Source organism: Sceloporus occidentalis, unplaced genomic scaffold (assembly GCF_023333645.1).
Source record: "Sceloporus occidentalis isolate IW3139 unplaced genomic scaffold, rSceOcc1.0.p SCAF_19, whole genome shotgun sequence".
NCBI classification, from domain to species: Eukaryota; Metazoa; Chordata; class Lepidosauria; order Squamata; family Phrynosomatidae; genus Sceloporus; species Sceloporus occidentalis.
The window spans coordinates 9,229,322-9,255,631 of record NW_028316999.1 but is presented as its reverse complement, the minus strand read 5'-3'; the positions used below and the strand labels follow the sequence as shown (position 1 = coordinate 9,255,631).

At 40.9% G+C, this 26,310-nt stretch overlaps 1 protein-coding gene across 4 annotated transcripts in view; it reads right to left on the bottom strand.

Moving 5' to 3' along the window:
* Positions 1-26,310, bottom strand: part of LOC149302378 (stromal membrane-associated protein 1-like) — a 120,853-nt gene that overhangs the window by 63,211 nt on the left and 31,332 nt on the right. For 3 of the 4 annotated variants that reach the window (XM_089482648.1, XM_089482650.1, XM_089482651.1), the window contains exons 3-4: positions 15,365-15,450; positions 5,958-6,033 (exon numbers count right to left, since the gene is read on the bottom strand). In XM_089482648.1, coding sequence (XP_089338774.1) covers positions 5,958-6,033; positions 15,365-15,450 — 162 coding nt within the window. Of the gene's footprint in view, positions 1-5,948; positions 6,034-15,364; positions 15,451-26,310 lie in introns of all 4 variants that reach the window. The other variant, XM_089482649.1, reaches the window with a different exon arrangement.

The following is a 26,310-nucleotide window of genomic DNA, read 5'->3' as shown; positions in this document are numbered from 1 at the left end:
AAGTTGCAGCAAAAAAGGCAAAGACTGATCCAGAACATGGCTTCGGGAGGGGGTCCTCACCCCACACACTAGTCTTGATACTAACACACCCAGACACTAACATTTAGACATCTTTAACCCTAAACACGCAATCACATGCACAGACACTCACACTAACACCACTAGACATTCAACATTTATACACGCCCAGACACGCTCACTAAGCCGCCCAGACACGCTCACTAACCCGCCCAGACACGCTCACTAACCCGCCCAGACACAAAGATACTGCCAGACGCACACCCCCCCACACACACTCACACAGAAACGCACATCCGTGACACTGCTTTCTTTTTGAAGCTAGGGGCATAAATTGGTAAATCCAGAACTCAAGACTTTCCTCTTTATCTGTACCTGTGAAGCATGCTGGAATCCCAGAATTTACCCATGTCGTAGGTGCAATTAAAAACAGAAATTCAAACATCTAACAAGTATATTTTAGTAGTCCAGTCAGGTGCACTCTGGTTTAGAGAATTTTTTGTCTTTTAAAATTGTGTGGGTCCCCAATGTTTTCTGCACTTAACTCAAGGGAATCCACCTGCATTCTTCCCCCTCCCCCCTAGTTCAGCAGCCCAGAAAAGCTGTCAATGCAAACCGCATTTAACTTGTGCTTCAATACACCATCACACAGACAGCCTGTGCAAGGCAGAATTAGCCTGGATTATCTTTTGTACAATCCTTGATAATGCTGGAGAGAGAAAAAACCCCCCACAAAACCTCACCTTCATGTTGTGTCTTATTCACTGTTGTGTTGAAGGAAAAAAAAAAAAAAAGGCATTTAAAAACAAACATCTGTTATGATTGCTTCTTCAAAAATGGATTATGGATTTGAATATTGATGAGGTGATTGATTCTAGCTGTAGGGCTAAATGTACTGGAAGAGAGCCCCTTCTGAGCAGGGAACCTGGATACTCTACAGAATAGATTATGACAGGGCCTGCGGGACAGCCTTTGACCTTCTACGCGGTGTGCACATGTTGCTTCGCTTTATACACCCCTAATAAGTCCCGCCCACTTCCTATTCTGTGCTTAAACTACTCAGATAGCCACACCCCTGATCATGCTAGCCCCAACCCCAAAGCAGCAAACCCAGTAACTCTTAGCTGTGGGGCTGCTAGATAGCTCATATTTTTGTGACCGATTAGCGCACATTTCCCGTTGTTTCATTTTTAACCCTATGCAAAAATTACACAGTCTTCTTTTGATTTTGGTGCTAGAACAACATCATAAAAACAGGCAGTATAAAAAACACACAATGGACTTTTAAATACGGAATCACAGAGGCAGATGTTATAATAAATTTAAGCAGGTCTTTCCTATATAGCCGACGTTTATTGCTTTATAGATTCCATGTGTGCAGCTTGGCAACACTAGTAGCCCAGTTAAATCAATAAGTCACTACGAAACCTGGAAATAGTGAAATACATTTTTCCAACACTGTCAGGACAATTAGCCACAAGAAAGCCAGCTATTGCCGGGTAAGAAAGTACACAACAGATCTATTTGGCAGAATTAAAACTGAGTTTCATAATAATCTGACTGTATTGAATGTTGATATTTAGTGCCCCGCACCATTTAATATTATTGACCTCATTTTGTTTTGTCCTCACTCACCACAGTCTCAGATCCTTTAGTCTAAGCACTCTACTCCCTAGTTGTACATGATCGGGAAGAATCACAAAAGCAAAACAAAAAAGGCCATAAAAATAGTCTTAGAATAAAATAGTATGCGACGTATGACAAAATGATATACAAAAGCTAACAGAATGCAGACTGACAGGATATGAATGAACAGAGCGTAAGTAGGCTTTATGTGCAAGTCAACGTCACATGCAAAAATCTTAACATCCCAAAGGAGAAACTGCCTCATCCAATCGGCAATTCTTTGCCACTTCAAAGCAGGTCAGGTTTATACATATTAATCACTACGAATCATGTACACATTCTAACCTGAAGCACCGACGTAGTTAAAGAAGAAAAAAAATAAAAAGTATGAGAACGGCACAAAAAAGGAGTAGAAAAATATGCCAATAAGGCATGTAAAAATAAAATCCAAAAAAAGTTAAGACTTTGCCGAAGGAGCTAGTAAAAAAGGTAGATGTGCAATGAAAGGTCATGAGCTTTACACTCGTCTAGCTCTGATCGGATATATATTATGTTTAAGTAACAGCGACATCCATTAGCTAGAAAGACTAGTCCTGTTGACAAGCAGACCCATTTTGCCTTTTGAGCTATTAAAAAAAAGAAGTCTTTAAAGTTGTACAAATTACATTTCTATCTACTGAAGAAAAAAAAAAAAAACGGCATTGTTGAAACCACCACCATTGTCCCACCCTATTTTTGTCCCTCATATAACCCATAGACTGAAAATTCCATCTATCCAATCACATAACTAGAATCTTTAGGACACTATCAGTATCCTAATACAGTAAAATTTGTATTTAAGAAACATCATGCATGTACACATTTCACTACTACTCATGTGCAAAACTGTCAAATAGGACGATAATGTTTGGGGTTTTAAATAAATATTTACATGAACACCATATTTGGCTTCCATTAGTTTCAGATTGTATCAAGGAGATCTGGCCACAACTTTACACCTAGTTAACTCAATTGTTCAGTTACTGGGTCAGATGTCTAGAAAACTGCTTTCATATATTTAGGTGGGCTGTTTTAAGTTTTTTAAACTGAAAATAGCAGTTGCTATGAGAAAAGTTATGTTTGCTAAACTAGTACTTGTGTTTGATCTGTTAGTGTCAGTTACATGACTGTGCCCTAGGTGGTAAATCTAGCTATCAAGTAGGTCATTCAATTGGGCTTCTTATTTCTCAGTCTTTAAAAGCCATATTTAATATCTAGGTCTGGTATATGTCAGCATATCTACCTCTATTATAATATACCGTATTTCCCCATGTATAAGACGCATTTTAGAAAAATTTGGGGCGTCATACAGTGGTGGTAGAGATAGAGATATATATATTATATATATATATATATATATATATATATATATATATATATATATATATATATATATATATAGCGTCTCCTGGTCCTGCCACGGAGACACAGGAACCCAGTGGAGTCACGTGAATGCACATCGCATCACATGACTCCACTCAGTTCCTGTTCGAGCAAGACAGAGGGGAAACAGCACCCCCCCACGGAAGTCTACAAGCAGCAACAGAAGATCTGCAGTTCAGGTAAGGTGGGGGAGTAAGTGTGTGTGTATGTGTGTGTGTGTGTCTGTATGTGTGTGTGTCTGTATGTGTGTGTGTGTATGTGTGTGTGTGTGTGTGTGTATGTGTGTGTGTATGTGTGTGTATGTGTGTGTATGTGTGTGTGTGTATGTGTGTGTATGTGTGTGTGTGAGCATGGATCCGTGTGTAGGGGGCACAGGGAGGCTGAAAGTGATTTGCATGTACTGGCAGCCTGAGCATGATAGGAGTGTGATTGCTAACAATTGCTAGTAGCTAACATCAAACACACTCATATCATGCCCAGGAAGCCAGTACAATAACTTCATGTAATATTTTTTTTTTTAAATTTCGGCCCCCAAAATAAAGATGCGTCTTATACATGGGAGCGTCTTATACTTGGGGAAATACGGTATATTAGCATAATATTGTTATTGCCATGCACGCATTGTCTGACTATTCAGAGACTATATCAAATTAAACATACCAGCTTATGTTTTATGTTAAAGGTTTTCTATGCAATAACAGATATATTTATAGGGCAAGAGAAAATGCAAGTTTGACTTGCTTTTTAATTAACTAAAGATTAAACGAGCTGGGATTTCTACCTGTATTATGAATTCTGCCTTAAGCCTGCATTGTTCACAGCAATACTAAGCATATGGATTAAAACAGACGTGTGAACACAATAAGACTATTTGTGACAGATCACATTGAAAATGTTTGTATACGTACATAAATGTAATTAAAAAATGGAATTAAAATAAATTGAAACTTGAATTGCCTAATCATTACAGAATTGCAATCAAGAAGGAAAAAAAAGTGTTTGCCTCCGGTTAAAGTAGAAAATCTGTGCTCTCATCAAGATTTTTGTTTTCTGAAGTCCGTGCTGATGATGCTTCTGAATCATAAGGGGTGAACCAAAACGTCCTCAAAAGGAGACACAGTGAAAACCGGACTTGAAGTCATCTGTGGGCCACCCCATCCTTTACTCGGCCAAAGCTTGATGGGGCAGAATCATCTTGGCCCCCTCAAGAGCTATGAAGAACACTGCTGTCTTCAAAGAGAGACAAGGACCAGAAGCCACCACAGTCTACCATAAAAGTCCATTTTAGCCTGACATTGTAATGCTTCATAAAATTAAAGCCAAACAAAAACCCAAGCTATATACAAAATCAAATTGGCACACATACACAAGAAGAAAGATTTTGTGGAGAGATGGAACAAGAAGAAAGATTTTGTGGAGAGATGGAACAATTAGATTAGGTTACAAAATAGGATTATGTGGAAAAACTTGCTGCTATTGCTTTGCTGGATAGGTCTCTAACTCGCAGGGGGATCATGCAGCACACAGCACCAATCTCTACATAAGCCCTTCATTCAATCAAAATATCATCAATCAAAATATCATCTTTTATTTAACAGCAACTTCCCCCCCCCAAAAAAATGGATTAAAAAAAAAAAAAAAGTCTGAGTGGTGTGCGACACCAGGACACTTGGGTGTTTTTACACATTTTAATAGTGCTACAAATTTGAATTTCTACATATGGAATAAATACACATGAACACGCACACGCCTATACAATGCACAGCCTACGACCCTTGGCCCTGAGAAAGATCAGCAACTATCTGGCAAAGATCTCTCATCATTTGATCCATGCGGGCTTTCAGGAAGACTGAATTTTGGATTATGCTGTCCAAACATGGTTTCTCACTCTCCTCTCTGTGATCCCCCTTCACCAATCACACTTTGATCTCTATGAAATTCCCATAGACTTGCATAGAGATCAGTGTCTGATCAGAGCCTCATCAGAGCAATTGGATATGCCAGCAGGGTCCGGACAGACGTCAGCACTGACGCGACCCGGAAGGGAAGGCCCGATCGCGGATTGGGCATTTCAAAATGTTAAATTTTCCCGGTTGTTGCACTAGCAGCTGTTACAAAAGATCAGGCAGCAGAAACGACAGCCTGATCTCCCGTGTAGTGGCTGGAATGCGTCCCTCCCGCTGCAAGAAGGTCAGGATGTACCGGCACGTCCATAGGGGTACCGGTACATCTATGGGGGACTGAAGGGGTTAAAAATCACTTTCATTTAACCTTTTTAGCAAATCTAATACGTGTGCACGTTTAAGTGTGCGTATGTGTGTGTGTAATATATATATAATACACTTAAGATAGATATATATATATATATATATAGATCTAACTTAATTCTAATTTAATGTGGTTCAACTTATATGCGAGTCGAGAGAAGAGCCTACAATTAAACATTTTAAGCTTACACTTTCTAAGCAAAGTTACTGGAAAGAAAATGTCACATGACTGTTACGTCAGCAGAATTCACAGTAGTATTTCTACTATTACGTGCAACCAAAGAATGGTTCATTGAGCAATGTACTTTTGTAAACTACTGACACCACACCAGTCTCTGATTTTTATACGACATTGTGACTAATTTATTCTCATTGAACGGATTTTATTTATATGCGATACAAATAACGACCCCGCCCCCCCCCCCCCCCAAAAGGCAGGTTCAGGCTTCTAATAATCAGTGAAGATATATTAATACATTCTATCACATTTTTCATATGGACTGATGAGTATGAAACCTATGACCTTATATTTGCAGTTTTTAACAATAGATGTGTTAGCACCTAGCAGTACCATGTATATTTTTAGCGGTAGAGCCTTTTTCAATCCAAGAAAACTGTACTTACGTTGACAGCTGTGGATGCATTCTTGTCATAATATTTCTTCCTTTCATATTTATCTCGGATGAAGAACTCCACAGATCTAGTGTATAAGTTAAGGAGCAAACCCGTAATATGTTCAATTAACCCTGGGACATTTAGGACACAGCATGAGAAGGGGGCAGGAACAAATATTTAAAAAATACAATATTCACTATGTTTTCTACTTAAATGTGCAACATACGTGCATATATACGTTTAAAATAAACCCATGTACTTGTCCACACAATATTCACCGTGCGGTAAGATACTGACAAGTAAACAGATTCTTTCTTCTTAGGTCCCATGAGTCCTCCTCCGTGCCCCATGCATCAGGTTACCAGTTCTGAATGGCAATCTGACGGCAGCAAGCAACATAAACCCCTCCTCCACAGTGTTAAAGCTGAAGCCATAACATACAACACCGAGTATAATACGCACCAGTCTATAATACAGATAAGATATTTGCTCAGAGTAGTTGCAGTTTACAATCCGTCCGGGTGTCTATTTAGAGAACACAGTCGTGATATACTATTTCCTAGAGTTAGTTTAAAAAGCTTGCGATCATCATCATATGGATAATAAACCCTGCTATGTTTATATCTTAAGTGCTGTTGGTGATAACTATTTACTCAGATGCTGGATTGTTAACCACTTACTGACGAAGCCGTTCCTAGTGGCATCAAGGGCTGATCACCTTACTGGTTGGTAGGACATTGCTTATGGGCCTGTGCCTACCCCAGCCAGCTGGGGAGACTGGAAGCCTGAATATAAGATCAAGGACCAGATAAGGTTTGAATCTTTATAGCAGATATTATGGACAGACTACATGGGACCAGTGGTCAAATCATATTTTGCAATGTTAACTCCTAAAGATCTCCCCCCGAAAAAGCTTTCCCCTCCCCAGTGAAGGGGACTCCCAAGTTTTTTTTCTATATGGCAGTTTTTGTTAGGTTTTGGTTACTTGAAGCAAGCAGAAAAATGTGCATAAAAAAGGTACCACCTTTCCTCGACAGACTTTGGTCACTAAAAGGGGTACTTAGTAGGCTAAGCTGAAGTCAGAGCAGGCATGCATGAAGCCAGGGTATTATGTTTGCAATAATAATATGTGGCTTTTGTAAGTTTGCTTGACATTCTTTGCAGCATATATATTTACAGGATTACACACCATCACACGTGATGCAATAGGAGCTGTTCTGATCTTTGAGAGGCTTTGAAAACGAGAGCTGGCTTCACAAATAAAAGAGGGTCTTGGGTAGGTGAAGCAGAAAAATGAAGCTACTACTATTTATGAGATATTTTGTGACAAGATATAAAGGATTTAAAAAAATGCTGGGAGTTCCCTTTAAGAGTGCTTGCACTAAACTCATATGGGTACATAACATTGCAATTGATGTATTATTCCAGTTATATATTCAACATACATTCACAAACTGATTCAGATCATTTTCTCTTTTCAAAGACTACGCCACTGTAGACCTGAACTGAATTATTTTGGGACCGACAACAGATTATGGAAGTCACAGAATTTGGCATTATCCGATTTATGTTTTGCATTTAAGTTTGATCACTAAAAAAATAAATTGTCTTATGAAACATTCATGATGTAGGGTGAAATAAATCCATACATCAACTGCAGCAATATTAAACAGGACAAAATATCCCCAAGCTAGTAAACAAAATTCAAACACTGCTTTGAAAGAAGAAAAATTGGGTAACTGGTCACTTGGAACAAAACACAGCAAGAATAGTAAACTGCAAGGAGATAATACAGAACATCAACTAAATACACAGTGCAAAAGAAAGACAGTGGTATGGATTTACCATATTTGCTTGGTTACAAGACTACGTTTTTTTCATAATAAAAAAAAAAAAGCGACCGTGTCTTATAACCAAGTTCATATTTTATTTAGACCACAGATCCTCTGTTATAGCACTTCCTTTGCCTACTATAGCCTCCCCGGACACATTACTTGCCAGACTCTGAAACGCAAGCCAATATGCAGACACACATAGGCACGGGTCAAGTGAGTTACGCAACACTCTCACTAAGGAACTATATTAACGAAAAGTATGCTACATAATGCAGCATGGAATCCCACCACACCTCTCAGTCTGTGCTCCTCTTCACAAGTTGGTTCAGATAGGGGCAAATCTTTGTGGACTACATAACCCATGATTATCAGGCTGCCTTAAACATCATGGAACACGTTGTTCCTAAAATGTGCTACTCATCTCTGAGCCAGTGACTGATGAGAGAGTATACAATATTTCGTACACATGAAACAAGGATTAAATTACCTTCCCACGTTCGTACCTCCGGTGCTACCCCCACACTATTGTACAAAAAGGTTTGCATGAGTGAGGGTCTGATATATGCTAGTTTTTTTTTGTGATAACATTTTGATGTTATATTTTGCAGATAATCTGTTGGTGAGGTGTTGCAATCGGTGGAAAAAGCAAGTCTTCTTGCTTGTCTGGTGGATGTAGACGAGCGCTTAATGCCTGCTATTACCCAATTCTTAGTGTAGGGGAACACACACACACTCTATTTGTATGAACCTAATTCCAAAGACTGTATAATATATATATATATATCTCTATCTCGATATATGGAACTTTAATGCCTATAGCATAAGGTTGTTCAATCCGTGCCTTTGAGTACGCATGTGAGTGATGTGGCTCGAACACCTTTGTTCACAAAGTCGAAACAAATTACTTTGTTCTGTTTAAGGAGAAACAGGTGCCCTAACTGAGTCTATAAACTGGTAGTTTGCTGGCAAGATCCGCACTAAGCCATCTGAGAATTTAACATCTGAGAGTTTCATATGTGTATTGAGTGAAATCTCAGCCCGTCCCTGCAAGAAATGATCAGGAGGTTGTCCCTTCACATTAAGGTGGTAAGAAAGACTACTTTAACAATTGCAGAGGTCTGTCAATGGGTTTGGGAATTAGTTTAGTGAATTACAGAGCACCCATATAAACTCCTCAAAGTATGTATATGGTGGCTTGAAATAGAAAGAAGATGCTTTGAAGGAGACAGAAGATGCATTAATCTCCTGCCCTCACCTGTTCTCGAATTGTGAAAGACGATTATAGAGTTACGCAGGATTTGGGTATAGATGTCACATTAAATACAGGCTATTTGCACTAGAACAAAAGAAGCTGACAAGACTAGCGTGTTATTAAATTTCAAATCCATTTTCATTCTTCTCACCTTTACATTACATAAGGGGTTACATTGTTAGACATGGCAACCATAGTGGCAGCTTCTTGTGAATAGGGGCAGATTGTGTGAACTCTAGGTGGCAGGGGAGATATGTCTGACAAGGAAAGACATTTAAAGAAAAAACTGATATCCATTAGTATTAGAATGTGTTCTTTGCATTGTTTGCTTAAAGGGACAGCTTAGTCTCTAGTACAGACAAACGAGTGAAGAAAGTATGGTACAATATTTTAGTGTGCACTCTTCAACCTGTAAGACAAAATTCAAGTACTTACCTTAAATGAACCCCTCTTGTTTCTGCATCTCTCATGGCTGCTTGGAGCCGGTATCCCCCCCACCTAAATTAATGCTTCCTGTGCAGGCAGACAGTATACCGCACATTTTGGGACATATTTGAGGCCGATTTTTTCAATTTACAACCCAGGGTATCTCAAATGCTGGCATTTTAACTCTTTCCATACCCATATTTCACCGCCTTTGTCAAAGTTTGCAGTAGTGTTTGTTTTTGTTTGGTTTTTTTTAGACACATTTAGGTACTTTAGGTATGAATTTACAGCTCCTGATACGAGTCACTGCTAAACACCATCCCAATATGTATTTAGTAACATCTCCCTAGTACAGTAATAGCACCCATGCATAGGTTTGTCTGGTTGTTTGTGGACTAAAAGGGACACATTTGGGAGGTGTGCGTTTTTTCCGCCCAATGTTGATTTTTGACCTTTGGTCATCCTCTGCCCATGCTCTATTTGAGACATCTTTGAAACATGCCAGTTCAATGTAACCCAACGAAACATTTTTTAAATATTACATTTTTAATTATATTTAAACTTAATTTTATTGATCACAATGATTAGTGACCTGAGCTCCATTGACCTGATTGGTTGCCTGCAGTACCTGGAGCCAACCTGGAGGCTGGGAATACTAATTTTGTTAGAGGGAGCATGTCTCTAAGAAGCGGTGTTTTAAAACACTCTTAGCAGCGATCAAATGGGGCACCGACTTTTTTCCCCCCGTTGCTGAGGCATTTCAGCAACACTGGCTTAGATCAGGCATATAGCCTTTTAATATGGTGAACAGTATTGTTCAATATGGTGAATACGATCACACAATACTTTAACACAAACATCTACATATTCAGAAGCACTATATTAAATGAACCTTTGGATTAGAAAGCTATACAGCAGTAGATACTGGTAAAATCGGGCCTCGATCATATACAATCAAACTGTCTCAAAAAGGATGTCTATACACACACGAAGATGAACTGAACATGATCATTCAGTAAAACTGCAAGTAAAGAAGCACTATTTCAACTAACCAAATGCGAGAAAAAGCTAAAAAGGCAAAGCTTTGCTGACAATTGAACGGTGACAGGAAACGCAAACATGTGAACTGTTGCTAGCGTCTTAACACCGATGCTTTCAGATGTTTGAAGGCCGACAGTCTTTTAGGGTGAGAAGAGTTTAGAACAGCAAAGTGTCACCTCTTACATCAAGAAGCATAGGTTTCCATGTCAACTGTATTAAAAGCTCAGTTTGGGACATCAGCTTACCTAGAGAAAAAAAACACCAGCAAGATAAACAAGTACAGACGCGAGGGAGAAGGGAAAGAAAATGGTAACCAGAACAAGCAGATGCTATTTTGATTCTGCTACCTTTACTCCTAGAACAAAATGTATGATTGTGGGTCATTTAGGTTATCATGGTCACACAAATACTGATCCTTTTAGCAGAGAACAGAAGCATTACACTGGTATTATACCAGGGGAGCATTCCAATGAACTGACCTAGACAATTTTCTTAAGGCATGTTATGAAAGATAAGGTCATTTACATTCAAAGGCACCATCAAAAAAGGCACCAACTGGAAACCTCCAATGTAAAACAAACAAAAAAAAAATAAAAAAAAAATGCGAAAGAGTCGGCTGAATACTGTGTGGGATGAGAATCTGCCCCATTCTTAAAAGCCCAGAGGAGTCAAACCTTGAGCTCGCCAAGATATGGACAGAGCCACAGCTACAAGTGTAGCTATACAATAAATATCCCATCCCAATGACCAACAATATTTTTCAACACTAATCTACACTGAAGCTATAGTAATTTAGTAAAAATATCTATGGGTAATTCCACATCTTTATTATTCCTACTGTAAAGAGTAAGGAGCGTATTGCTCTCAGGATACTATTCTGATTATTGGAATTTCCTGGATATTTATTGTTAATGTCAAGAGTGCTTTACATATTTGTTAACTCCATAGTGAGTATTTTTAACCATGTATTTTTTGATGGTTATAGAAAAGATAGGTGCACTCTATATAGAGTAAGATACAACTATATGATTCAGCACTTTATGATTCTTATGATGGTTTACATGCACTTGAGAGATATATATATATATATATATATATATATATATATAGCCATATTTCCTCCATATGCTCTGATTATTTTCCTAACAAACCTCTGTTGTCTACATAATGAAATGCTTTATATGTTTATGAATTAATTTTTGTACAATAAAATGATATATTTTATATAAGGGCTTGCATAGAACTCTTTTCTTGCCAGGTGTACATGTAAAGAGTGTCCATAGTGCCCCTACAAGAAGGACTAATACAAAACTGACAATATACAAATCCAACCACCAATACAAGTATAGGTGGAGAAGGGGGCCCGTTTTAATTACGTCTAACACATTAACCAAAGCTTTTATATGCTTTGCGGTAGGGCTGCAACAACGAAATCGATTAAAATCGATAATCGATTAGTTGAATCGATTTTTATCGATTTATAAAATTGTTTTTCAGAGCAAACGCTCTGAAAAACTCCCGTCCTTCTATAATCCGATCTCAAATAGAGATCGGATTATAACTGTAGAATCCAGACCCCCCGCAAAGCTGCAGGAGACCTGGATCCTCTCTGCCACCCGGTGAGGGTCTGTGCAAAACGCGCAGACATCCTCCGCTTCTCCCCTCCACTTCCGCCGGGGCTTCTATAACTGAACCCGGCGTCACGTGACCTTCTGGTGCGGCTTCCATCATGGAAGCCCCAACGGAAGCGGAGGGGAGAAGTGGCTGTCTGCGCGGATCGCTGCTGGAGAGGATCCAGGTCCTGTGCAGCGCCTGCAGGGGATTTGGATTTTAGTGCGCGATGTGCGCAACCTCGCTACCTTATCTCGTTGCCACTTCCACCTGCCCCACCAGGGGTTAATATATCAACAGAAGAAACACAGGACAAGTAAGCAGCACTGGGTAAGTATCTTTATTTTTATGCTCATTTGCCCTGTGTTTCTTCTGTTGATATATTAACCCCTGGTGGGGCAGGTAGAATCTTTGCGGGATCTATTAATTATGTGCATTTGTGGTTTTTTTTTATGTCTATAATATTTGATTTATTGTCCATATATTTATATTGTATTGTGTATTTTTTTTGTCTATATTTAATAAATATTAAAACCATTTTAGTGATGTCAGTTTTTCTTATATCGGGGGGCATAAGGCATATCAGGGGGCACAGTGGCATAAAGGGACCTATAAGGCATATCAGGGTGCACAGTGGTATAAAGGGGCTATAAGGCATATCAGGGGGCACAGTGGCATCTCAGTGGCATCTAGGGGCATGGTGGCATATCAAGAGTAAAAGGCATATCGGGGGCTATAAGGCATATCGGGGGCTATAAGGCATATCAGGAGGGCACAGTGGCATATTAGGGGACAGAGTGGCATATAGGGGGCTATAAGGCATATCAGGAGGGGTATAAGGCATATCAGGGGACAGAGTGGCATATAGGAGGTATAAGGGGATACCTCCTATATGCCACTCTGTCCCCTGATATGCCTTATACCCCTCCTGATATGCCTTATAGCCCCCTATATGCCACAGTGGCATCTCTGACATATAGGAGGGTATAAGGCATATATATAGGGGCAGAGTAGCATATAGGAGGTGTAAGGCATTTCTGGGACAGAGGCAAGCTGGGGGTGAGATGTGCATAACCGGGCAAAAATAGTTTACATGAATATTTACTAGTAAAGCTTTTTTGGTATTTTTGGGGTTCTTGTTAAAATATAGCTTTAATTATTATGTCAGTAAAATAAGGCGGCGAATCGTGAAATGCCATTGCCAAGTTTTTATTTTAAATAAACGAAAAATTTCCATATTTTTTTTTACCCGATTAATCGAACAAATAATCGGCCAACTAATCGATTATGAAAATAATCGTTGGTTGCAGCCCTACTTTGCGGCCTCTATAATCAAGGAGTCCCCCATGCAGAGGTGACCGTCAAGTGAGGATGAATCCACATTAGCAGCAACCCCCCCCCCCCCCCAAAAAAAGGAAACCCCATTAATTTCCTCTGTAACAATGAGAAGAGCACAAGGCCCAGCGTATGGCCAGGTGGCTGTTGATAACTATACACAAGCCCCTTCACATTTGCATGTGAGCTGGAGCTCTTATTAAACGTGCAGTTTGTCTTTCAGTGAACATTACTGCTTTGCAGACAATTAAATTACCATTTAGTCCCTCAGTAAAGTAAATCATATTGAAGTAAATCTTACGTTTGCAGGCGCATCCCATTGACAACAGAATAATATTGAAAAGATCAAAGAACCTCAAAGGAGTAGAGCTGCTGATTAGGTCTGCTGCACAAAAGATCTCAGGAAACTAAAGTAATTAAAATTTTCAGATAAGACCTGAAATCCTAATAATGAAAAGCTTAATGTAAAACTATCATTTGTCATTTAACGGTATGCACAGACTATAATTAACGGCATCCCACAAGAGAAATTACACTCTTCCAACTTAACATACCAAATTGCTTTCGCTTCTTACACTGCTGGGACTATAAAACAGTGAGAGGGGCAAAAAACCACGAGGATTGGAGAATGTGCCCGCTGACAAAAGACATCTGGATAAGGGGTGCATTGGGACTAGAAATACATTGGTCAACTGTTGTTCAAGTTCAACAGGCAAGACAATTAGGTGAATAGGCAGTAATTGTGCTACCCCGGATAATCAATCACACTCCTAACAGAAAATACAAGCAAGGCTAACAGGGGATTGCGGAATGAAAGGTCACACACTGAAGAGGTTATCAACTCATTCGGGGCCTCAGAAGCACGGCAGCTAATGTAGTAATCAAAAGGTCTTGACCGATAATTGTCTGAACATAATCATACTGTAAAAAAAGTCATATTAGGAAGCTGTTTTTTCGTTAAATGAATGTGTTTCTTTTACTCAATCGAGTCTCAAAAGCCTTGGGGGGGGGGGGTGGACGTAAAAAAAAAAACAAAAAAACCTGGTAAAAGCTTTCGAAATACGGCATTTAAATACATTCACGGCCAAGAAGATCCTTGAAGTGGGCAAAGGAGGGGTTTAACGTATAGCATCAATCTGGGGTACAAACGCAGTGCAATTCCCATGAATGGATAGGATACACCACACAATGGCCTAGAACTGCCCTTTTCTTTATAAACATGTCCGTACATCTCAATACTTGCTCGTTTCATTACATCCGCTGGGAAAAGTATAATGAAGAACAGTTATTACAATAATTTGTCAACAGTAATACCCTACAGATAATGTTCCAATTTGGTGGCCTCATGACAGAAAAAGCAAGTTTTTTGTTTTTTTTTGTTGTTTTTTTTTACGTACAGAGTTAACTGTGGAACTCCTTACCCAACCCTATTCCAACATGAATCAACGGGGTTACATGTATTCACTATGGAAACATGGCCGTGCATTTTGAGATTCAAACCCGCAACCCCCATTGAACTATCCTAGAGCCAGCGCTGAAGACAAACACTCCTACAAATCAACTAGCCGGGGGCTTGAAAGGAGATTAGCATACAGAGGCATCCTGCGGAATCCGCATTCATTCTCAAAGAGGGGGGGCATGTGAATTTAAAGGGTACACTCCGATGGCTGGAATGCCCCTTTAAAAGGTAGATTATGGTAAGCAAGAGCACGTCATCTGTACAATGTGTAAAAGAATTTGGAGAAATAATCCAAAAAAAATAACTTTAGTTTGACATACCTGTAAATTAGGTTACAAGGATATAAATCAAGACACGTTCCTAAAAATAAAAGGAAATCTGATGCAAATGCAACAAAGTATAAGATGAAGCATGGTATTGCATTTAATCATATTCGATTGGTGCATTGAAAGGATACTGGTCTGTCTGAGGTCTCCGGAAGTTCTCTGGAAGATTGCCTTCATACAGAACTCTGGCCTTGGTATTTCCCATGTCCTGCATGCACTAAAGAGAAGGAAAACAACATTACAAGGTCAACCTTCACACATGTTTTGGAACCCAAAATAAGCCATCTTGAAATATTGTTCCAATCACATGGTATATTAAACAGATTGAATACTGAATGCGTACAAATTCTTGCCCTAGGAATCATATTCACATACTACAGGATCCCTGTCATAGATGAGCTACCTTATGGCATCACGTTTGAATGAAAACCAAAGGGTTATACAAAGTAAGATCCTTTTCCAGTTTTCAGACACTTCATCAATAGCCATATATAAAGATATTTTGTATTCTCCCTCATTAAAACAGCCCTTACTGAATCCGCAACTCTATAAATAAAAAACTTAACATAATAATGTAATAGCCGGCTACAAGAAACGTTTGGAGGCTGGTATGAAAAGGGGGTGTTATTACTGATTGGTGAGTGACCAGATCTCTGCATTTTCATCAGTTCTTTTCTGAAGACCGTTAATAGATTAAAAACAAACAAACGCTGAGATACCAATTTCTGCGAATTTCCACCAAACCAACGGAATGAAACGGTTAGTCTTGCTTGATGTTGTGGGTTTTATTTTAGACTCTTACTATACATTTTGTACATGCTGATTGTTAATAAATATACATGAAGGGATTTCAGAGCAATGGATTAAAAATAGGATCCCTTTCAAAGAAAGTATGATTTAATGATGTGATAAGCACACTGATCAAATGAAGAAGGGTAGCATAGAACCGGAGGAAGGCATGGAATTCTAATTATCAGCTCATGGGAAAGCTTTTTCACTCTTATTCTCATTGCATCACAAATAATGTTTCCCACTCCACCGTAATGAGATTTCAATTACAGTGCAAAGGAGGGCGCCACGCTTCAGACTAGTATCTAATTAGGATTCAATGACTCCCACTTCACGTCACTAGCCTGTTACTCTGCATGCTTGTTTTAATGGAGGCTGCGGCATAAATGAGTGCCTTCATGGATCCACAAACCAACAACTCACTTTTCTACAAAGAGTATTACTGCCGATTCATTTACCGTATTTCCCCAGGTATAAGAGACGCACTTTTGTTTTAGAAAAAAATTGGGGGTCTAAAAACCTGTCTTATACAGTGGTTGTAGATTGTAGATTGCAGTTACTACTTCCCAGTACCTCCCTGCAGTCACACGATGATTGGCCCCACCCCTTTCTGGCTCACTGATGATTGGTCCCGCCCCTTTCCTTATAGCGTCCACACTGCTCAGCAACTCATCCAAGTATAAAACTAATATTTAGGCTGCTGAAAGTTAGGGGAGGTGGGGGTTAATTTAGGGGTAGTTAATGGATGGGAGTGATGAGGACGACGAGTATGAATTTTATGATACTTTTTTCAAATTTCAGGCTCCAAAATTAAGGTGCGTCTTATACATGGGGAAATACGGTACATCACAATTTTACTGTACAATGGGTAAACCGGACATCTCAAACCATCTTACTAGATAAAATTGTATGAAAACAGCCTAAAACCAAGCTGGATAAACAGGCATGGAAAATATTGTTTATTTAAATGTTACATATAATTCAGAAACCTTATTAGCTATAGCCAGCTACCATGTTTGTGTACTAGAGAGAATGGTACATGCAAACCCATACAAAGCACTGTGGGTATGTGAGCGCACAAAACACACTTATCACCTTGCATCTCTGGGCATGAAATGAAACGGTATATAGCGTTACTTGTCCAAAAAAAACTAAATAAATTGTATCTTTAGTTTAAGGTGATACCTTAGCATTAAGTTTCTCATTCCTTCTAAATAAGAGCCCTCGGAGATGCTGAAAATTTAAGGGAGACTAGATCTTTTTCTGAGTTGATCTAATTAAAGGCATCATCTTCGACCATAGGCTATCCATGCATGTAAGCAAAGCATGGGTTAAGATGATGTTCCATGGGCAGGATAGGATGTAAAACAAATAGCAAGCAATATGTTAATAAAAGGTTTGATTTTATTTTTTGTATAAAAGTCCCAAACTGAACTTGTGAGTGGAAAGTACTAATATCAATTATCTTCCAAATGTGGTATAGAATCAATTAGGACCATATTTAAAGGAGCCGTGTGTTAAGTATGCACATGAATTCATAGCAGTGTAAATATTAAGCATTTATAAGAAGCCTTACAAGATCATTTATATGCCAAACCCCCTTGGTAGCAGATGAAAAAGTCTATATAATTATGAAGACACAAAAAGATAATTATTAGTGTTCTACTTCCAGAAACATGTTGATGGATGGATCCGTCAAGAGTGCCAAGACTTATCAGACGGATAATCTGTCTTGCCGAGGAGTAAGACTCAGGAGAAAAAAAGTCTACTCAGCTTAATTAGCAGGCATTGGATAGAAAGCACAACACAAACTGTTCAAATTGTGTTTTTATGCATGTTGAACTTCTGTGTTACATTAACCCAATTACAAAACTGCTGCTGGTTAGGGAACGTAAGGGAAACATTATTAAGTTTATGCAATATTTAAATTTACTTTCCAATTTCTCATTCTCATGGGGGTTGGTTAACAGAAGCAAAGATGAACATGAAGTTACGCATCTTGAATACTGCCCCTGCCTATGGCGGAAGTCAAGTATATATGGCTGTCCAAGTTAAACTGGACACAAATACATTTCATATTAAACAAAATTTTAACTTCTAACCAATATCATCAACTATCTCCTAGAATGCCCCCCATCCTGCCAACATGAACAATGCACAAGGGTAGGGGCAATATGGAGTCTATCACTGGTGCACACACTAGACAGTCCCTTTAACATGAAAATAGTATACGTTCTTCTATAGTATAGTAAGTATACTAAGCACTTAATTCTTCCTCCATGATCTGACATTTTTTGACACTGATGGACTGCTTGAAGCGGTCAACTAGTGTCAGGAAAGCACTCCCACTGAAACAAGGGGAGAACTATCCAATCACTGACTGACATCTTAAGCAGCAGATCTGATCGCCCCACGGTGCCACATTAAAGATGGCGCCGGTCATTTTCATACATAAAACTTAAGAGATGGTATGGATCTATAGGGATATGGTGATCTGGCTCAACACAAACACCTAAAGAGTGACTAAACATAATAGTAAAATAAATGTTTTAAGGAATTATTTATACAAGCTTAATCAAGCATTATCAATTCTACACTCAGATAAGAAATTCTAAAATTAGAGAGAAAATCCAGTCAAGAAATATTATATATTACATGTGTGTGTGTATATATAATATAATATACATAGATACATAAACATTGTGGCACTTCAGTTATGCGATAACTAAAGGGATATCTAATAGGCCTTTTCAAATAGTATAGAAGGTTTCTGGAGGCTTTACTGTTCTTTTATGGTAAGGTGGGGGGGAGAAATAATAAGGCTGCTATACGGATTAAAGTTAAAACTGAAATGCTTGAAGGAACCGCAGCGTTCTTCCCAAGGTTAAAGAGCTGTCTTGTTGTTAATTCATTTAGAGGACACTGCTGTTCTGCACCCCTCTCAGGCATTACCATTTCATTCAGTTTCTATGATGGGGGCAGCAAGCAAAATGGCACCTTAAAAATAAATGCAATGCTCATGCTTGAGCAAAATAAAAGGCAGGAAAAAAAAAAAAAAAAAAAAAAAAAAAACTTGTGGGAAATGGAGCCGGCCAATTGTAAAATAAGCTACAGGCTAAGCTTGCAATGAGATTTATGGTTTTACAGAAGCCTTGTCACAAGTAAAGTAATGGAAAAGCCAGAACCTCCGGCATTATACCAACAACGAGCTACAGCAAAGTGAGAATTATATCTGTATTTTTCAATAAACCACCAACGTATTACCATACACTAAAGAGCAAAGGGAAGAACAAAAATGTAGCTTTCAAGCTGAACTTTCCCAAAAACAGTGGTGGTGGGGATTCATAAATGGGTAACAATGTTGGCGGGAAAAAAAAGCCATAGTTAGGCGGGGAGGAAGTTGATGGCTGTAAGTAAAGCAATGTGTAGGAAGATATTATCTAGGTGGTATGTAAATGTAAACAGATACAGAAAGGCCTGGTGAGTGACAAGTGTGACGGATCGTCCTGTGCCCCAGACTGGACACATCCGCCCGTCAGCTCCTTCCCTCTCCCAGTAAGCGGACGCGCTGCGGCTGTCCGAAGAAAGCAGTCACAGACCAGCACTCCCCTCAATCATGAGACAGGACTTCATGCTTTGAGGTTAAAACCAGAACTCTCTTTATTACAAACACACAGAACTTATATACAATCTACATTCACTGTGCACCGAACCCAACCCCCAATCCTATCAGCCACATCCCATGACAAATCCCATCAGCCACATCCCCTCACAAATCCCATCAGCCACATCCCCTCACAAATCCCATCGGTATACCGAGGATGTATCAGGTGAGGGGATTAAGGGATACAATGGGTTCCCCCACCTGTGTTATCCCCCCTGTAGTGCAGGTGCCGTCTGGGCAGACAGGGCTGTGCTGGCTGATTAAGAGCCCCAGCCAGATTATAGGATCGTCTCTTTGAAGGCTGGAGCTGCAGCCACATTCAAACAGGGTACAAATAAATATAATAATAATAATAATAATAATAATAATAATAATAATCAGGGAAGATCAGACATAGGTTCTTCACATTACTCCCCTCTTGTGCAAACGTCCGGCAGACACAGCCAGATCCCTAACGGATCGGCTTGGGGATGACCGGGCCTCTACTGTCTCTAGTCCTGCGGGGTAGGGAAAGCGGGCGTGCGGCTTCTGGGGCACCCTGGCAGCCCCATGTCAGTCAGCCAGGCTCCTAGGCCTGGCCCGTAGTCAAAGGGTAAGAGGCCAGCCCAGAAGCCTCTCCAGTGGGCAGCCCTCTTTAGTCTCCTCTGCAGGCATGGGAGACCTTTCTCCAGGGCTACCTTTCCCCTCTGGGCCCTCAGCCCAGACTCGGCTCCCTCCCAACCTGATGGAACCCTCCCATGGTTACCCTGACTACGGGCTTGTCCCGAGTCAGCTCCAGATTCCCCCACCCAAACAACAAGAGCCCACTCCAAAGCAGCAGCAGTTTCACTTACCCCTACCTGGCTCTCCAAGCTGGGGCTTGTTTTGCCCACTGGACCATGCCGCTGGGGAGGAGTGCTGGTTGCCCTTCCTCCCATACTTGGTGACAGCCGCTGGGGAGGGTCGCCGCCTGCGCCCCCTCCCAGATGCTCGTGCTGGGGAGAGCCAGATAATGGGGGTGTAAGCTGTGGAGGGCAGAGGTCAGCGACTCTCTGCCCGGTTGCCAGTGCCTCTGCTGGTGCAGGGAACGTTGCTGGGCAGAGAACAGCGTCACTCTGCCCTGTGGCCAGCTCTTCCGCTGGTGGTTCCCTGCTAGCAGGTGGGGACCCTTCGCTGTGGGGCTGGCAGAGGCCAGCAGCACTCTGCCCTGTTGCCGGCGTTTCAGCAAGAGCGAGGATTGCTGGTGCAGGACAGAGGTCAGCGACTCTCTCTCCGGGTGCCAGCACTTCTGGTTGGTCCTCGTTAGCCGGCGGGAATACTGTGCTGGGGGATGAGCAGAAGCCAGCAGCACTCCTCCCACCATCGGTCCATGTTGCCATTGCCAAAGACACCCCTTTCCTCGAATGCCTCCCACAACAGGCCAGGCCCACCAACATCCATCCCTTCCGAAGAATGGGGCTTTCTGGATTTTCGCTGCGGGCCTCGGGCTTCCCAGTATATGGCTCGGTACTCCTCTTCGAGCCCAATCTCCTGTCGGACCAGCCTCTCTAGCTCTGCAACCTCACCTGGAGACGCAGGTCCCCCGAACAAGTAGAGCCTCCCATTCACCTGGTCCCTGATTTGCTGTTCTAGGGTGGGCAGATGTGTACCTCGGTGGGCGCTCCACTTTTCTAGGGCCGCTCTCCATCTCACGAGCCGGGCTCGGGTCCGTCTCTCAAACTCCCATACTGGAGTCTCCGATTCGAGGGTCTCGACTCCCCTCCAAGTCACCTCGCATCCCGGTGACTGTTCAATCCACTCCATCTGTGGATCCGTTTGGCTCTTCCTCGCCAGGGTATAACTTTGTTCTGCGGCTAGTTGCTTTGGTCCGCTCTGGAAGGACTAGATCCCACCGCTTGCCACCAATGTGACGGATCGTCCTGTGCCCCAGACTGGACACATCCGCCCGTCAGCTCCTTCCCTCTCCCAGTAAGCGGACGCGCTGCGGCTGTCCGAAGAAAGCAGTCACAGACCAGCACTCCCCTCAATCATGAGACAGGACTTCATGCTTTGAGGTTAAAACCAGAACTCTCTTTATTACAAACACACAGAACTTATATACAATCTACATTCACTGTGCACCGAACTCAACCCCCAATCCTATCAGCCACATCCCATGACAAATCCCATCAGCTACATCCCCTCACAAATCCCATCGGTATACCGAGGATGTATCAGGTGAGGGGATTAAGGGATACAATGGGTTCCCCCACCTGTGTTATCCCCCCTGTAGTGCGGGTGCCGTCTGGGCAGACAGGGCTGTGCTGGCTGATTAAGAGCCCCAGCCAGATTATAGGATCGTCTCTTTGAAGGCTGGAGCTGCAGCCACATTCAAACAGGGTACAAATAAATATAATAATAATAATAATAATAATAATAATAATAATAATAATAATAATAGGGAAGATCAGACATAGGTTCTTCACAACAAGGTTTGAAACCCCTTTGGCTTGACTGCAAAAATAGCATAAACTATAAAAATGCTGCAATAATCTGTGCAAAATATACAATGATCACACTTCTTCAGGATTGATCAAATTCTCAATGGGATTAGGGTCTGGGGAGTTTCCGGACCACAGACCGAAAATTTCTGTTTTGTTCCCAGAGGCACTTGGTTATCACTTTCGCCTTATGGCAAGGTGCTCCATCATGCTGGAAAAGGCATCGTTTGTCACCAAACTGTTCTTGGATGGTTGGGAGAAGCTGCACTTGAAGGATGTGTTTGTACCATTCTTTATTCATGGCTGTGTTCTTAGGCAAAATTGTGAGTGAGCCTCACTGTGCATGGAGATGCACTCACAACTGCCTGCTGCCATTCGCGGGCAAGCTCCGCAGTGGTGACGCCTCAATCCCCCAGCTGAATCAACTTTAGGAGACGGCCCTGGCGCTTGCTGGACTTTCTTGGGCGCCCTGACGCATTCTTTTTACAACAATTGAACCTCGCTCCTTGAAAGTTCTTGATGATCCAATGGTTGACTTAGGTGAAATCATACTAGGAGCAATATCCTTGCCTGTGAAGGTCTTTCTGTGCAAAGCAACGATGACAGCACCGGTTTCCTTGCAGGTAGCCATGGTTAACAGAGGAAGAACAATGATTTTAAGCATCACCCTCTTTTTAAAGCTTCCAGTCGGTTACCCTAACTCAATCGGCATAACAGAGCGATCTCCAGCCTTGTCCACATCAACACTCTCACCTGTGTTCACGAGAGAATCACTGACATGACGTCAGCAGGTCCTTTTGGGGCAGGGCTGAAATGGGAGTGTTATTGTTTTTTGGGGATTACGTTCATTCTCTTGGCAAAGAAGGACTTTGCAATTCATCTGATCACTCTCCATAACATTCTGGAGTATATGCAAAATGCCATCATCTAAACTGAGGCAGCAGACTTCGTGAAAGTTAATGTGTAATTCTCACTTCTTCTATGTGAAAAACTTAAATATGTAAAAGGTGGGTACAAGAGATGAAAACACAAATTAAACCATTATTTTTTTATTTATTTTTTTCGCAAATGGTCTAAATAATGTATTTACTTGTTATGAATGAGTGAACACTGGAAACGTAATGGAAGGTGGACATTAGTATTAGACCCCATTTAAATACGCAACTCATTTGGCTCAATCTGCAGCAATCATTCAATCCTGCCATGTGGTGACTAGATCTGTCTGACAACCCTGCCAGTTGCTGGGATATGGTTCCCATTGTTTGGACACATTCATCACAAAGCAGGAAGCGCTACACTAAACATATATTCTCATTCTCTCTCTTATTATATATGTAAATATGTACACCAACACACATAGGCGTGACTCAATCCGTGCAAGCTGGGTACCTGAATCATGTTGCGCATACAAGGTCAGCCACGTCAACCTATGTTTATCTGGAGCCTTTAGATCATTGCTAGGGGGACTGGATCCCACAGCTTTGAGAATCTGTGACTAAGTGATATTACCCTAAGCTTTTTGCAAGGACAGACACACAAGTAAATGGCATGATGAGTGTATTTGGTTAGCTGCATCCTTCTGTCTAACATTTAAATATCCTTTCCAGAAACATACTTGTATAGAATGAATTACAAGCAGAAATTCGGTTATTAGTAAGATCTAAAACATGATTAGTTAGACACACAAAGCCCATTATATGTTACACAAAATAATGACCATGAGAATGATTCGCCTTCTGCACTCATGTCAAGATTGAATGTACTCCCCTTTCTTTAAACAAAGCATCAACCTGCAAAATCAATTGAAACAGCTAATTAGTTAGAAAGAAAGAAAAAAATGTTGCCATAATGCAGCAAGAATGATCACACCTGAAGCGCTAACAACAAGGTAGTTTTAGCTAAAGTTATTATATAAAAATGGTTAAACTGAAGCAGCAGTGCCACCTAGCCTCCTCACCGATTTGCTAAGCTTATTAGTGCTAGAGCAAAGCATGCAGAGACAGCATATCAATGTGCCTACTAACTAGTCACAGCTTAACCCACATCAGGGTATTACTCAGGACTAGGGTCTCCATCAATGGGTATTAAAAGAGACAGCATCAGTAACATGGAAATAATTGTCCTGCTGCATAATCCAACTGTGCTTGAGCTTTAAATCAAACTGGTGGCCAGATATTCTCCTTCAGGAGTTTCTGGTAGAGAGCAGAATTCATGGTTCCATCAATCATGGCAAGTTGCCAACGTCCTGAAGCAGCAAAGCTGCCCCAGACTACTGAATGAACACCATCGGTTTTTACTGTTGGTGTGATGTTCTTATTGTGGAATGCCATGTTAGTTTTACACCAGAACATGACCCATGCCTTCCAAAAAGTCAGTCCAAAAAAGTCTCGGGAGGCATAAAGATGGTTTTTGCCATATGTTAAAACAAGCCTTTTTCTCTTTCATATTGTGGAAATGTGAACACTGATCTTAACTGAGGCAAGCGAGGCCTGCAGTTCTTTACAGCTCAGTCTGGGTTCTTTTATGATCTCCTTAAAGTCGTTGATGGGCTCTTGATGAATGATTGTTTCTCAGCTGTTCTTGAAGTTCTTCAGAACGCACGCCATGTGTTGCTTTTTTGAGACCCTTTAACCTATTTCACTTTGCAAGACATGTTCTATTTAATTGATGTTTAGATTCAACAGGGCTAGCAGTTGCCATGCCTGGGTGTTTCTAGTGAAATTTAACCCAATCATCATTACATTTGGTTATTTGGTTGATTAAATAACTAAGGGGGCCCTAACACCTTAGGCTCACAAACACCAACACCTCACACACTGGCACCACACACTTATATGCATGCACGTGCACACACACTGGTTAACACTATACATATATACATTTACACACTGACACTATGGACACATACACGCTGACTCTGGCACTACAATGCAGCAGACATACTGACTCTGGCACTATAGATTTACACACTGACACTACTATATACATACAGTGTTTATACTATAGTGTCAGTAAGTTTGTATGTATAGCACCTATCACCTTGTAGAGACCAGCCACCTCACATACAATCTTCTGCTATTGTGAATCTGGCACCCTATATTTTCATGTGGGGGTGCAGTGAAGCAAGTGCATTACGAGGACCCCTACGGGAGCCTCACGCCACCTGCCACACAGCATAGGGTGACAGATTCAGGAAGGTAGGCCTTGAAAAAGGGTTTGTCTATCCCTGTTATAATGGAAAAAATATGGCCACATGTTAGAGAAATAATTTGGAGGGGGGAGTGTCTATGCCCTCATCTGCCACAAATATAAAAGGTAAAATATGCCCCTGGTCTATCTGAAATACAGATTTAAGGACTGCAATATTCAGAGTTCATTTAACACCAAATTTAACATGTCCTGCTTAAAGAGTGGGATTCATACCGACATTTCAGCTATAAGCTTCCCTTTCTAAGGTAAGAAGACTTTGCACAAACAGTTACCTTACGATGCTTATCTTAATTTTAAAAATTAGATTATTAGAGTCCAGTCAATTCCTATAATCTAATTTAAGGCACACACTACCAGGCAGAGGTTTACCTAACTTAATCATTTTTTTCCTATTTAAAAAGATCTGCAAATGTGTTTTGTTCCACTGTTATCTCATGCTGACAAAAATACTACTAATCTGTAAAAACACAAAGAAATGAATCCCACTAATCTTCATTCTCATTTGATCCAAGACAGTCTCTCTCACTACGGATTAACCTAGCTAGAAAGGGATCCGTCGACTTTTTGTCCTCCTTCCTGGCCTTGTTGAGCCACCCGGTACACAGTGGCCAACATGGAAATTTAGCCCACCTAAAGTTTGTTCCCACTTATCTTTTAAAAAAGAATGAATTTTCTAGAGGTTATTATGTTCCTAATTTAGATTACGAAAAGTCATTTCTTTAATTGTTCAAGATTGTGAGCTAGATCATACCGGGCCCTCCTTACCTTTTGGTTTGTTATATACCGTATTGGCCCGAAAAAGTGGGCCGCACTTTTGTCCCCCACTTTAAGTCTTTAAAGTGGGGGTGCGGCCTATATTCGGGGTCTAGCGCCCGACGCCCAGAACATGCAGTTCCGGGTGCCAGGCAGGCAGCAGGGTTAGGATACAGATCCCCCGCAGCGGTGCAGGGGACCT